General features: G+C 45.2%; 2 protein-coding genes across 2 annotated transcripts in view; one reads left to right on the top strand and one right to left on the bottom strand.

Annotated features, from left to right (window-relative positions):
• LOC130381005 (uncharacterized) lies at positions 1–3,624 on the top strand. Its single transcript, XM_056588426.1, has 5 exons — positions 1–31; positions 142–507; positions 1,359–1,697; positions 1,962–2,053; positions 3,003–3,624. Exons 1-5 carry the CDS (start codon positions 1–3, stop codon positions 3,120–3,122), a joined length of 948 nt encoding a protein of 315 aa, XP_056444401.1. The 3' UTR covers positions 3,123–3,624.
• A 3,627-nt stretch (positions 3,625–7,251) lies between these two features.
• Positions 7,252–14,441, bottom strand: part of LOC130380453 (cytochrome P450 4F3) — an 11,309-nt gene continuing 4,119 nt past the window's right edge. Inside the window, exons 5-14 of the mRNA XM_056587670.1 lie at positions 14,427–14,441; positions 12,369–12,490; positions 11,814–11,960; positions 10,169–10,322; positions 9,907–9,973; positions 9,142–9,271; positions 8,820–8,953; positions 8,464–8,528; positions 7,633–7,715; positions 7,252–7,528 (exon numbers count right to left, since the gene is read on the bottom strand). The exon at positions 14,427–14,441 is cut by the window's right edge and continues 113 nt beyond it. Coding sequence (XP_056443645.1) covers positions 7,303–7,528; positions 7,633–7,715; positions 8,464–8,528; positions 8,820–8,953; positions 9,142–9,271; positions 9,907–9,973; positions 10,169–10,322; positions 11,814–11,960; positions 12,369–12,490; positions 14,427–14,441 — 1,143 coding nt within the window. The 3' untranslated portion in view covers positions 7,252–7,302. The remainder of the gene's footprint in view (positions 7,529–7,632; positions 7,716–8,463; positions 8,529–8,819; positions 8,954–9,141; positions 9,272–9,906; positions 9,974–10,168; positions 10,323–11,813; positions 11,961–12,368; positions 12,491–14,426) is intronic.

The raw sequence follows: 14,441 nt of genomic DNA, 5'->3' as shown, positions 1-14,441 counted from the left end.
ATGGAATGGATCCAAACTCTTCTAATCTCAGGTTGGTGTATTTGTGTCTACGTTACCGATGGGTGTATTATTGCATTCCTATTCATGTTTATGAATGTGAAAATATTCCACTGTGAGTCACGTGATTATTTACCCTAACAGGACTGTGTATCCCGTCCTTCTGTGCCGACTACCGCCAACACTGTTTAATTGAAACCCCCAAATCCTGGTTTGATGCCCAGAGCTACTGCAGAGAGAGAGGCTATGACCTGGCCACCATAGACGACATGGGGGCAATAAAGTCACTGCTGGCCTTGAATGCAGACAGAGCTCATGATGAGCTGTGGATCGGCCTTCATTATGGGGGTCGTGAAAGGTGGCATTGGTCGCTGGCAGACAAGGACTTCTACCAAGAGGGAGAGAGAAATTATCGTAATGTCAGAAAATATGGCGGAAGGTTTGCTGCTCAACGTAACATCCAGTGGGACTTCAAAACAGGCGGAATATTCTGGTTCGTGTGTTATGATGGTAAGGAAACATGCACCCATAGATATATGGATAGTACACTTAAAAATAATGCATTCATATATTTATAATATGCCGAATTGAAGGCGCTGTGGGTAACTACAATCTGAGCTATTTTAGTGTATTTTATTAGAAATGGACTGGTCATCTGTCGGCTACTAGTTAGAGGAGGGGGCTGTGCTGTGGGTATCTGTTTCTAGTTGACCGCCCCTTCCTCTGTATGAGATCATTTCGATTTGAAAACGCTCCCGGGGCCTCTCTTTCCTGATTGGTTCAGATAATACATCTAGTCTGTCAATCACAGTTGTGTGAAATATCCCTTCTCAATGGCGGAGAAACGTATAGCCTAGTGGCGACTGCGGGAGTGCAACTGTTGGCCTTCCCGTGCCCTCCTGGGTCCTTTGCGTTACTGACATTAGGTGGTTGGTTGCAGTGGTGCTATTAGTATAGCTACACTAGGTGATGGTTTACACTAATAGTGTTGGGGGAAATCGGGCACCAAGTGTGTGTGTGTGTGTGTGTGTGTGTGTGTGTGTGTATGTGTGTGTGTGTGTCTCTCTCTCTCTGTCTCTCTCTGTGTCTCTCTGTGAGTCTCTGTGAGTCTCTGTGTTAAACTCTCGAAGTCTTGCGGTGTATGGGGCGTGAGAGTTGTATAACTACCTAACCCGGGCCCCCAGTCTCGTCCTTCCTGTGCTGCTCGCCACAATATGGAGAGAGCGGAGATATTTTCGGCTCTCTCTCTGCACCTCTTCTCTCACCAACAGCAGTTCATAAACCATAACGTTTGTATATTTGTATATGTGTTAATTGTTAAATGCCTTCGATGCAAACAAAGGAATAAATTCATTTTTCAGGTAACAGACAAGGTGGAGACCGATATGTCTTAGTGAGACTGTCGAGGACCTGGACCAATGCGCAGGGTTACTGCAGGAGTCACCACACGGACCTGGTCAGCATCAGGAACTCAACAGAGAACCAGGCAGTCGCGGAGGCAAGTGTCGGATTTAGTGTCTGGATCGGCCTCTTTAAAGATGCGTGGTACTGGTCAGATGGGCGCTACTCCTCCCTTCGACTCTGGGATCAACATGCAGTTGGAGGGAATTTCCCTCAAAGTTGCGCTGTGATGACTAGCCACCTTTCTGGAAGATGGAGCCAAAGATCATGTGATGAGTTACATCCATTTCTCTGCACCTGTAAGCAACGTTGAGTGTTTTAGAGTTGTATTAGTCATCTCTTATTAGGAAACTATTACATTCAATATAAACATTTGAATAATTCAACCATTTGGTCATTCTTTGCATCAAACTGTTGGAAAGTCCAGTTACTGTGTGTGTGTGTGTGTGTGTGTGTGTGTGTGTGTGTGTGTGTGTGTGTGTGTGTGTGTGTGTGTGTGTGTGTGTGTGTGTGTGTGTGTGTGTGTGTGTGTGTGTGTGTGTGTGTGTGTGTGTGTGTGTCAGGCACTAGGAAATGGGTTCTCAAGGTGAAGGTGCGTTCAGAGGACAGACAGGAACTGAACGATCCTGCCATGAAAACTGCCATCTTAAAACAAGTGAGTCTTGACATCCTCTAAGTGGTTTTCAGTGGATGGGTGATGACCCATCAGCCTTCACCATCATTCAACACCTTCATTATAAAATGATTCAGGGTTTAATAGGATGTTCCTCGCTAATTTAGATGCCGACAGATCAGACCAAATCTCTTGCGGAAGCTTTGTTAAGTCACGTGCTGAACTTTCACGGCGCTAGTTGTCAACAAATGGAAAACAAAGGGGGCAAAGAAAACCAAATTTCTGAAAAGAAAAAAAAGGGACATATGCGGTTAATATAACAAACAATAAACAAACAAACAAAAACAAAATATGTTATTAATTATGAAATTAAAACAAAGGGACATAAGTATTGTTTGCCCATTCACATCATGCCAAATGTATTAGAATAGTGCTGCAAAATATTGGGCGGTACATGCCCATTGTTTTACTGATTTGCCCGATGTTTCACATTTCAGTAAAGCACCAAAAACTATCCAAGGTAGATTATTTGAATAAGGAATCATCCAATATTGTATTGGTTTGCATTGATTATGTCATGGTCGTACATAAGGTACAACAGCACAGCCTCAGATAGATACAAGACGAATTACCAACTGTCCCAAAAGGTAGACCTATATTCATGAGAAAGCCAGAACATTTTCTATTAAAAAATGTATGCATTTGTTTTAAATCCTATTATTATTATTTAAATGTAGACATCACTGGGTAAATCTCCAGCCAGGAACAGACCACCAGAAACACAGAACTGTCCCTGGAAAACTGGGAATTCTGGTCACCCACCGTGCGGAACGATTCCTAGCCCTTGCTGTTTTTATTAGACGTAACAGAATGTAAACTGTTAACCGGAGTCGCTACCTCACCGACCATTCAATGAGATTGTGAATACAATGGCTGTGGTTTATGAGACATTGCCTGCTCTAGAGCAAATAACTTTTGGTTCTATTTTCAGACCCAACAGCTGCTGAACGTAGCGAGTTTGAGCGACCACCATAAGATAGCGTGGAAAACCAATTCTGACGGACAGGTCTTCACCAAGGAGCAGTGTCAGGAAGAAGACGGCGACATTTAAACTGATCAACTGAAAAAGAGCAATCCCAAGACCTGTGTAATGTTGAAAAGTCTCACAAGTCATTCGATAATAAGTATCTAAAGTCTGTCAGCAGATGACCTGGGTGAAAGCTAATCTGATTTGTTAATTTTGGCCGGTTCTCACTAAAGTCACAATTATGATGGTCACATTACGTGAGCAATGTTTGCATTATTCGTTAACATTTACATTCATGAACCAAATCATCTCTTTGTATTCCATTGGAGGATGAAAAGTACAACTATAAGGGGAATGAAAATACAAGGAAATATTTATTTTTGTAGGGGCCATGAATGTCAATTGGGTCATGTGTCTAATACCTCTGTTTTAGGGTAGCAACAAATATAAAATAGTTTCTTGAATGTATAATCACGTGTTTGCTATATATGACCAAGACTTCAGTTTGAGTAGCTGTATAATGTAACTAAAGAAGGGTAGCCTGAAAGAGTATATGAGGCTCAGCCTCTGAGCAGAACGTGGAGCTTCAGAGACTGCTGAGGGACACGTGTCCACTCCACATTCAGGTTCGGGGCTGAGACTGGACTTTGCATTATTTTACATTTATGAGTTATCTTTCTAGTTAGGTGTATCTTACTATTGGCTAACAGTTCATTTGATCTGTTCTTGATTTGATTTATAACATGTTTTAATGTGTTAAGGTTGAGGATTACAATGCACATAAGTCATTGTAGCAATGTCCCTGACACACTCCACCTATAGGTGGCTTTACAACCAGGACACAGGGGGTGATCTTTCGGCAAGGCAACTTTATTTATATAGCAGACTGTGACTGTTTAAACCAGTTTATAACAGAGTTAGGAGTTCAATGATTTGTAAGTGTAAGGAAGGGTTGCATGCTGCCCTGTCTGATTTCTGCTGAGAGTCTGGGGATGGCTGGTTTATCCATGCTCAATGCAGGGGTAAACAGGTGTGGAGCCTCACCCAGGTCCAGTCTTAATTAGTCTGACTCAGGCCAGCCGAGACTGCTTAAACCAGCCATCAACCACGCACTCGAGTTAAGTTCATTATTTTCTGTAATTTCTTATTTTCATGTTATTTATTCCACAATATATTCGTTGTAATTTGTCTTAAGAATGAGTAACATTTGTAGTTATTCTCAGTAAAATCGTTTGCACCTGTTTTTGTTAAAAAAAAAGATGCCTAAATAATAACGGTCCCACTGCTACCTTGACCAGACATCAGTTTACAACTTTTCATCGCCAATTCGATTTATTCCATTGTGTATGACTCCATGTTGTCGTCATCAGAAAACTATGAGTGAAATAAAATGTGCGTTAACTGGTTGGTGAATACCCCATTTTACAAAAAGGTCTGAAACTAACACTGAAACTAATATAAACTAAACTAAGTAAAAACGAAATAAACTAACACATCCTCTCATTAATTATAAACTGAAACGAAATGCAAATAAAACGTATGTAAAATATAAACAATAATAGCCTTAACCGAATTTAACCTCTAAAAACCTTGGGGATTTGGCCGACATTTTCTGTTTGAGACCTCTGACTGATCTGTTGAAGGATCATGGTGAACTGATCTGGGTATTGAATTCCGAAGCAATGTCCTGAAATTATGATGCCGTATATAAGTGCCAAATGCCCAGTTAATTTTAGTAGTTTGTGAATGGAAACATTGTGAATAACTAACACAATAGGGAAATTGGGTAATTGTGAATATTATTTGCATACACTGAATCACCTATCCATCGTCAGACTCTGAACCCCTCATATTCAGATAAGTAGACCTATCCAAATATCAGGGTTTCCGACGTTATTCACCTTTAGATGGGGGTGTTCATTTATCATTCTAATTATATATGCTTGATATAATTTATTCTCATCGTAATCATAATTTATTAAGTTATTTAAACATTTTACTAGTACTATTAAATGTACATTTTTATACATTTTCAATAAGAAAAAAACAACAATTCGACACAGATTAATGGGCCAAGTTCGTATAACTTTTGCTGGCTTAGCTTCTAAATTCCTAATAATATAAAAAAACAGACCACCCTACATTTGCAAAGCATAAGCATTGCGGTTTATGCTGATAAAGATATTATACATCAGAAATATAAGAAATTGCTTTGATTACACCACTTTAGAGTGGTCGGTGGGCTGCTCACTGATGTCCTTTGTCCAATCACATGGCCGAACGCATGCTGCACTACGCGCTCATTTGCATACAGTTGATGGCTTGTGCACACACATCACAACAAGCTGTGATCTGCTTCTAAATGCAAGCGTGATGCAAGTTGCTTCTTTCTAAACCTTCATTATGGCGACACATTAGTGCCATAATTCACTAATGTGATAAAAGATGCATTCGGGCGTATTATATTATTCCACACGCGTAGATATTAACTGCGAGCGCGCAAATGATCTCTTGCGCGCGCAAATTATCTCAGCGCGCGCAAAACAGCCTCTCGCTCGCGCAAATTACCTCAGCGCGCGCAAAACCTCTCGCGATCGCGAAAGATGTTTTTACGCTCTCGCTCGAATTTAATTTTGGCACTATGTGGGAGGGAACTAAGGCAGGGCGGGCTTTCCTATGATTGGCCGTTTCTGAAGCGCGATATTTGATTGACAGCCCTCCTCACATTCAATTCTGAATTGTACAGTAAATGGCTGAAACAATAGTTACGTATTGTAACTCCAGATTCTATGAGCATAGGCGCAGCCTTTTAAGTGTCGGCCTCATTGTCCTTTAAATAGCTGAAGAAAAGCTGATTATTGGGAGCAGAACGTCCGCCGGCGCCCGACTATATCTGCGAAATGCGGACGTCGTTGAGGCACGCCGCACGCGGACGTAATTGAGGCCCACGCTGTTGGTGGTCGGGGATTACAAATTTTTCAGTGCTACGTCTCACGCCTAGGGATAACCCAATAGCGATAGCCTTAAAAGGCTGCGCCTATACTCATATAATCTAGAGTTACAATAAGTAACTATCTTTTCAGCCATTTACTGTACAATTCAGAATTGAATGAGAGGAGGGCTGAGGAGGGCTGTCAATCAAATATCGCGCTTCAGAAACGGCCAATCATAGGAAAGCCCGCCCTGCCTTAGTTCCCTCCCACATAGTGCCAAAATTAAATTCGAGCGAGAGCGTAAAAACATCTTTCGCGATCGCGAGAGGTTTTGCGCGCGCTGAGGTAATTTGCGCAAGCGAGAGGCTGTTTTGCGCGCGCTGAGATAATTTGCGCGCGCAAGAGATCATTTGCGCGCTCGCAGTTAATATCTACGCGTGTGGAATAATATAATACGCCCGAATGCATCTTTTATCACATTAGTGAATTATGGCACTAATGTGTCGCCATACTTCATTACCCTTTTTAATTAGGCTTATATAGTTAAAGGAATGAACAAATGATATCAAATCAAGCTGTTGAGAACTCTTTCTCATCGTACTGTCTGGCTGTCTACTCGGAGGGTAACCCGCAAATAACAAAATAAAGTTATGTTTAACTAAGTTACTGCTAGATCATGAACGATAACACATGCAAGGTTCATGCAAATAGGTTCATTTGCCATGACCGGTTAAGCAGAGTAGCCTGTGTGTTTTATTTTAAAATATTCTTTACAATAACGAGATGAGATGTATATGCAAATTGGCGCTGCTGTGGTGGTTGAACAGGCTATAAAAGTAAATCAAATAGCCTACAATTAAATCCTCAATTATTTTCATTATTAGGAACGATTTATGATTAATGGTCTTTAATGATATTTAAATGCTTGGTCCAACTTCTTCATCATCTCTGCCATCTTGCAACCCTTTCTGCACTCCTGCAGGATCTACCAAGAAGGGATGGAGAGAAGGGAACATGGGAGCTCATGGGGAGCTCAAACACCATCCTACTCCTGCTTCTCTATATCTATTGTTTCTCTCTTAATGTGTTTCTTTCTCAATGTGTTTTTTTCTCAATGGCTTTCTCCATTTCAATTTGCTCCTTTATTTATTTCCTGCATCTTTTTCTGCTTCTGGAATATGGATTCCCCTCTGGCGCCCGTCTCTTTATTAGTCTACATGTCTGTCTGTCCCTCCCTCCCTCCCTCCCTCCCTCCCTCCCTCCCTCCCTCTATTCCACCTCTCTGGACATTGCACCGCATTGGTAACCGCTGTTTAAGTTGGTCGCTAGCTTTACTGCGCATGCAGCCCGTCTGTGCAAGGAGGATCCAGCAGCTCCAGCCGTAACCACATCCCGCCCTCGGCGCGCAGCACCAACTGAGGGAGACGCCGGATGCCCTGCCCGGTGGAGGTCCCGGCAGTGTCGGGGTTCGAGCCGAGGGACAGTCGGAAACGCAGCAGAGTCAGCGCCACGACGACCTGTAGCTCGGCCATCGCGAACCGCTGACCGATGCAGTTCCTGTGGGGACACGCACGGAGAGAGAGGGCTCAGTCTGACTGTAGTGGCACTCCCTCTAGTGGAGGCGTGGGGGTGGTGCGGTATCGCTGCCAGAGGTTTGTTACCTGGGCCCGGACGAGAAGGGAATGAATGCGTTGGAGGACCGCTCCCTGGTGTTGGCGGGGTCAAAGCGTAGCGGGTTGAACTCCTGCACACAACACAAGGCCATTAGCTCAATCCAGGAGACCATCCTTAACTGGACACAGTTAGCCTACCGGTTAATAGTTAAGACTGTGTAGCAATAGTTGTAGTCAGTGGTAATAGCAGTTGTAGTTATTGATAAAAGAGTGTACTAATAGTTAGTAGTCGTAGTAATAGCTAATAGTGTGTATTAATAGCTGGAGTTGAAGTACTATTTAATAGCATACTTACAGTTAGCCTAGTAGTAGTCATAATAGTTAATAGTGTGTAGTTATAGTTGGAGAGAATAAAAGGGAACAGATGGGAAGATTGAGAAGATGAGGAGGCAACTTTAACGCTAGCTGACTGGTGACGGTCAACGTTAACGCTAGCTGACTGGTGACGGTCAACGTTAATGCTAGCTGACTGGTGACGGTCAACGTTAATGCTAGCTGACTGGTGACAGTAAACTTTAATGCTAGCTGACTGGTGACAGTCAACGTTAATGCTAGCTGACTGGTGACAGTCAACTTTAACGCTAGCCGACTGGTGACGGTCAACTTTAACGCTAGCTGAATGGTGAGGGTCAACTTTAACGCTAGCTGACTGGTGAGGGTCAACTTTAACGCTAGCTGACTGGTGACGGTCAACTTTAACGCTAGCTGACTGGTGACGGTCAACTTTAACGCTAGCTGACTGGTGACGGTCAACTTTAACGCTAGCTGACTCAGTGGTGACGGTCAACTTTAACGCTAGCTGACTGGTGAGGGTCTTACGTTTGGATCGGACCAGACAGCGGGGTTGTGGTGCGTCCCGTAAATACTGACCAAACATATGGTATCTGGAGGGGGTGTCATACACACACACACACACACACACACACACACACACACACACACACACACACACACACACACACACACACACACACACACACACACACACACACACACACACACGAACAGACAAACACACACACACACACACAGACGCTTGCAAACAATACATACCATAACAGAAGATATTACATTTAAATCAATTACTTATTTTACATCAGATTTGAATTTGAACTAAACTAACTAAGCCCCGAGATGTGATGGCAAAAATTGGTCAGGTGTTTGTACGGCTGTACCTTTGGGTACAGTCCTGTTTCCGGGTAGGTCGACGTCCCGGGTGTACTGCCGAGTGACGGCCAGGACCGGAGAGTGGAGTCTGAGGCTCTCCTTAATGCACATGGTGGTGAAGGGCATGCTGGACAGGTCAGCCCTGTAACACACAGACACAGACACAGACACACACACACACACACACACACACACACACACACACACACACACACACACACACACACACACACACACCAAATTATAGATACACACAGATACAGATGGATGCACACAGATAGAGACAACCATACACTCTCAAACACTCACAGAGATTGTGTGTGTGCGTACCACTTAATGTCCTGCTCTGCCCGGTCCCTCATCAGCTCCTTCACCTCATCTCTGCATCTGTCCTGGTAGTGGGCGTGGCCCGCCAGATTGAACAGTGTCCAGCAGATGGCGCTGGCCGTGGTGTCGTGACCTGAGGACATCGTCATCACTTAACGGTGACTTCATACCAACAGGTGTGAGTGGGATTAGCCGTCACAAGCTGTTTTAAAAATCGGCCCCTTCTGACATCACAAGTGGGCGTTTGCCCCTAGATGTGTGCTGGAAAGATGAGTGTTTGCTACAGTCCACTGGGTAGGCTGGTAGACTGATCGAACCAGCACACATGTGATGTGATGTCAGCAGAAGGCTTGAAAGGGCTAACCACACTCACGCCTGGTGGTATAATCTGTCCCCTTTAAGCCATCTCATTGGCGGTCGCGACAAATAAAAGGGGAGGTACTGTAATCTATGGAGCCATGTTTAAGGCCACCAATCAGAGAACAGTATGCTAGTGTCCTGCTCACCCTTTGTTTTGCATGTTGGACAGAGATGCAAAACCAAGCCGATCTCAAAGAACGACCCTACGATAACCTAACCCTAACCCTAACCCCACATGAACAAACATGAATGAGCCGAGCACATCCCGGCTTCCGCACGCACCACAGGCGAACACAATGTAACTAGCCTCAACTGAATCAAGCATCGTGACCTGATGGCTTGCTACGGGCATGATGGGATCGCTGGCTACATGGGACTTCCCAAACGGGACGTCAATCACTCGCTCACCTGCGAACATGAAGGTGTTTGTCTCAGCCTCAACCTCCTTGTCTGTCAGGCCACCCCCCTCCTCGTCCTGAAACACACACACACACACACACACACACACACACACACACACACACACACACACACACACACACACACACACACACACACACACACACACACACACACACACACACACACACACACACACATTGTTTGCGTCTGTTTGTCTGTGTGTCTCTCTGTGTGTCCGCCTAACGGTCTGTCTGTCTGTCTGTCCCACCTGGGCCAGAAGGATGATATCAATGAAGTCCTTCCTCTTCTGCCTCCGAGCTGTGTCTCGGGCGGTCCCGTCCCGGGCGGTTCCCTCCGGTGACTCGCGGTGGCTCTGCTCGCGGATGAGGGCGCGGCGATGCTCCACCACTCGCCTGGTGAAGCTGCAGACAAACCACAGACACGAGGCCGTGTATCAGGGCAGGTTATTCGGGATCGGAGGGTCTATCTTAGGGTGCACTCACACTAGGCCATCTGGCCGTGGCCGTTGGCCGTTTACACACCTAACCGTGCTCAACTGGCCCCATTGTTCTCTGGCCTGCACTCACACTAGGCCATCTGGCCGTGGCCGTTTGCCGTCGCAACTGTGGCCTGGACCACGGTAGGCTCTTGTACATACGTTATCACGTCGTAACACGTCCATCACCAAGTGTCCGCTGCATGGACCATAATAAAGCCTGCCGCCAGTCAGAGTTTTAACAACAATGGACAACAACACAGAGAACACAGTTCGCACTTTGCTGAATCTGTTGCTTATCGTCTGCCCAAATGGCTAACAGACACTCGACTTCTCTATGGGACCAACGTGAACCAACAGTTGAACCGCTTGACGCCATGTTTACCGTTTAATGGGAAAGAAGGCTCGTCGCCTTTATTATGTCCGTGGTCGTTGCATGGACTATACGTCATCCAGCTCAGGTTGCGTAGCCGTGCGTGTGCGCGTGTCGGCTCATTAGTATCTGTACCGTAGCGGCCCGTACCGTAGCAGCACACCTCTCCCAAGTGGCCAAGTTGGCCTGGCCTGGCCAGATTGGCCACGCTCACACTGGCAGATTTGAGCACGGTTAGGTGTGAAAACGGCCACGGCCAGATGGCCTAGTGTGAGTGCACCCTTAATCCCTTAGGTTAAATTGCATTTGTAGAGCCCTTAATCACAGGTACAGCCTTGAAGAGGCCGTATATTTATGACACCTCCCTCACCCTAGTCCCCCAAAGGGCAACTCCATTAATTAGCAAGGAGTTAACTCGGGGTTGGACAGTACAGAGACAGGTCATTAAGGAGCAGGTAGGGGTGAGACACTACAGAGACAGGTCAGCAGCAGCAAGGGGTTGGAGAGTACAGAGACAGGTCATTAAGGAGCAGGTAGGGGTTAGACAGTACAGAGACAGGTCACTGAAGAGCGGGTAGGGGTTAGACAGTACAGAGACAGGTCACTGAGGAGCGGTTAGGGGTTAGACAGTACAGAGACAGGTCACTGAGGAGCGGTTAGGGGTTAGACAGTACAGAGACAGGTCACTGAGGAGCGGGTAGGGGTTTAGACAGTACAGAGACAGGTCACTGAGGAGCGGTTAGGGGTTAGACAGTACAGAGACAGGTCACTGAGGAGCGGTTAGGGGTTAGACAGTACAGAGACAGGTCACTGAGGAGCGGGTAGGGGTTAGACAGTACAGAGACAGGTCACTGAGGAGCGGGTAGGGGTTAGACAGTACAGACACAGGTCACTGAGGAGGGGGTAGGGGTTAGACAGTACAGAGACAGGTCGTGACTCGTGAGGGAGAAGGTTGTAGGGTTTATGGTTCCTCAAGGCGCCTTCGGACAGGGAGGCTGTTGACGTTGAGTTTCAACCCCGGCCGGGACCTCACAGCGACCGTACCTGTGCACCACCTCGGTGGCCCTCCGGAAGCGCTTGCCCTGGGGGCTGCGCCAGTAGATCCAGTCCCAGTGATGGCGGATCGTTCGGCGCCGATCCATGATGAGGTCCCCCAGCTCCAGGATGGCCGTTGTGAACTCATTGGACGTCCTAGAGTGAGACGGAGAGAGAGAGAGAGAGAGAGAGAGAGAGAGAGAGAGAGAGAGAGAGAGAGAGAGAGAGAGAGAGAGAGAGAGAGAGAGAGAGAGAGAGAGAGAGAGAGAGAGATAGAGACAGAGAGAAGTACATATAGATGGGTCATACAGGGCAGAGCAGAGAGAGATAGAGAGACATAGAAAGAGAGGGACATAGAGAGGGAGAGAGAGAGACATGGAGAGGGAGAGAGAGGAACATATAGATGGGGCGAGAGAAGACAGAGAGAAGCTGAAAGGGGTGTCTAGACACGAGGGCGAGCAACCATAGGACAAGATAGAGAGAGAGTGAGAGTGAAGAGCTACCAAAGGGCCGAGCGGAGAGAGCGAGGTGTGTGTGTGTGTGTGTGTGTGTGTGTGGACTCACTCCTGACAGTCGCTGCTGTGGCTGAACGCACACCTGAGCAGACTGTCCAGCGTCATGAGACCCAGGTGCTGGAACATCTCCAGGTCCCTCTGGCCTTCACTGGACAGACGTATCCACTTAGACTGGGGGGGGGGGGGGAAGAGAGAGAGAGAGAGAGAGAGGGAGAGAGAGAGAGAGAGAGAGAGCAGGGAAGAGAGAGGGAGAGAGAGAGAGAGAGAGAGAGAGAGAGAGAGAGAGATGGATGGACGGACAGACGGACGGAGAGAAAGAAGGAAGAACAGAGAAATAAAATCACATGGTAAGTAGGATGAAGGTTATTTGGTTACAACATCATCATTGTGTTTTTAAGAGGGCTATTAAGAAATTGATGTCGGTTGACGGCGACGTAATAAAGTGTGTGAAGCAAATGTGTGCAAATGTATCGTTTGATATCCAAATGAGTGGAGGCGGCCTTTTGAGACTACAGCAATGGTCCCACAGGAAACAAATCTACTCACAATGCTTCATTATATAATGAACTAATGAATGTGTGTGTGTGTGTGTGTGCTTGTGTGTTTCTTTGTGTGCATGTGTGTGTGTGTTGTCACGTAAGTGCATTCATCTGTGTCCTTAAGACATGTATACAAAGGAGGTTTTATATTCACTCGATAAAGCACCTGTATAAGCACCAATGTATAAAATGTGTTAAAACAATAAGGTATAGCAGGGGTTATCAACCTTTTCAACATGCAGTGCCAGTTTGACATTTTCTCGTTAATGAGTGTGCCCTAAGCAACCATATATTAAAAATTAAGCTGAATCATGACACAGCGACCAAAAACATTTCCAGAAGACCTGAAATTGTACTTTTTCCATATAGCCCACAATCATGCATTTTTTTGGGTGTTATATTTGCAACAAGGGTTTACAAATTACAATTACATATGTCCCATCTTAAAACACAATTTTCAGAATCTCTTTCAAAAACATATTTGCACTGTGAGAAATGTAAAAAACAAGAATAGATGAGAATGCTGGAACCATCCAAATCAATATCTTTAAGACATGTACAGCTTTGCAAAACCATGTTTAGGCGATGCATACAGGCCACTTGCAACAATATTTTAAATATTTTCTTCTCTATAACTCACAACATAGATTTAAAAACGATCAATAGATCCTGTTTCAGAACAATACTTTCTGTAACTAATTGAAACATATTTGCATTGGGAAGAAATGCCCAAAACAGAATAAAGTGCAAAAAAAAATCGGTAGTGATGATTATATTATAATATATATTTTTATTATTATTGTGCAGTGAATATTTTTTAATAATAAAATATAAATAAAAAATATGTTATTTATTTTATTTATTTTTTAGTGTGCCATTAGATGCTGCCCTGTGCCAGTGGTGGCACGCGTGCCTAGGGTTGCCCACCCCTGAGGTATACTGTGTCGAACATCTAGGTCTGGCATAACTTACAGGTACACCCAGAGTTTTGAACGCTTGCATGTGGTGGCGAAATTAAGCATTGCTTGACATACTCATACGGTTCAGCTAGTTTACTTGAGGTGAACTCACGGCTTAGCTACAGTTGATTGAGTTTTCTCTCTCTTTCCCCCGTTCATTTGAACCACCATCCCATATGAAAGAGGTAGAATCCGATACCAAAATACTATTTTTTTATGTTTTTTTCTGCTCATTGCAATGATCCAAATATTAGTCCTGCAAATCAAACTATAATCAATCCATTGCTGACCAACCAGTGAATTCCTTTTAGTGAAGAATAGAATAGCGCTTCGTGAACAGTCAGCAGAATCAGTATAAGCATCGTGGATCTTAGAGGTTATTTAGTCAAGTTCGAAGAAACTCATCACTGTCAGCTCAGGGGTGGGGCGCCGAAGCAAGCGGAGTAGGTGTCTGGTTAACACGATAGTTAGGGGCTGCATGGGCGAATCTCCCCACCGACCGGTTAACCACCGTTACTGGACAACAGGTTTCTCTAAATCCACCTCCCGTGAGGCGGTATAGTCGACGGATATAACAGTGTGCGTGTGCGTGACAGCGGTGGCCCCTACATGCATGGTGTGGGT

This window comes from Gadus chalcogrammus, chromosome 4 (genome assembly GCF_026213295.1).
Source record: "Gadus chalcogrammus isolate NIFS_2021 chromosome 4, NIFS_Gcha_1.0, whole genome shotgun sequence".
In the NCBI taxonomy this organism is placed as follows: Eukaryota; Metazoa; Chordata; class Actinopteri; order Gadiformes; family Gadidae; genus Gadus; species Gadus chalcogrammus.
This window is presented reverse-complemented; position numbering and strand designations above follow the sequence as displayed.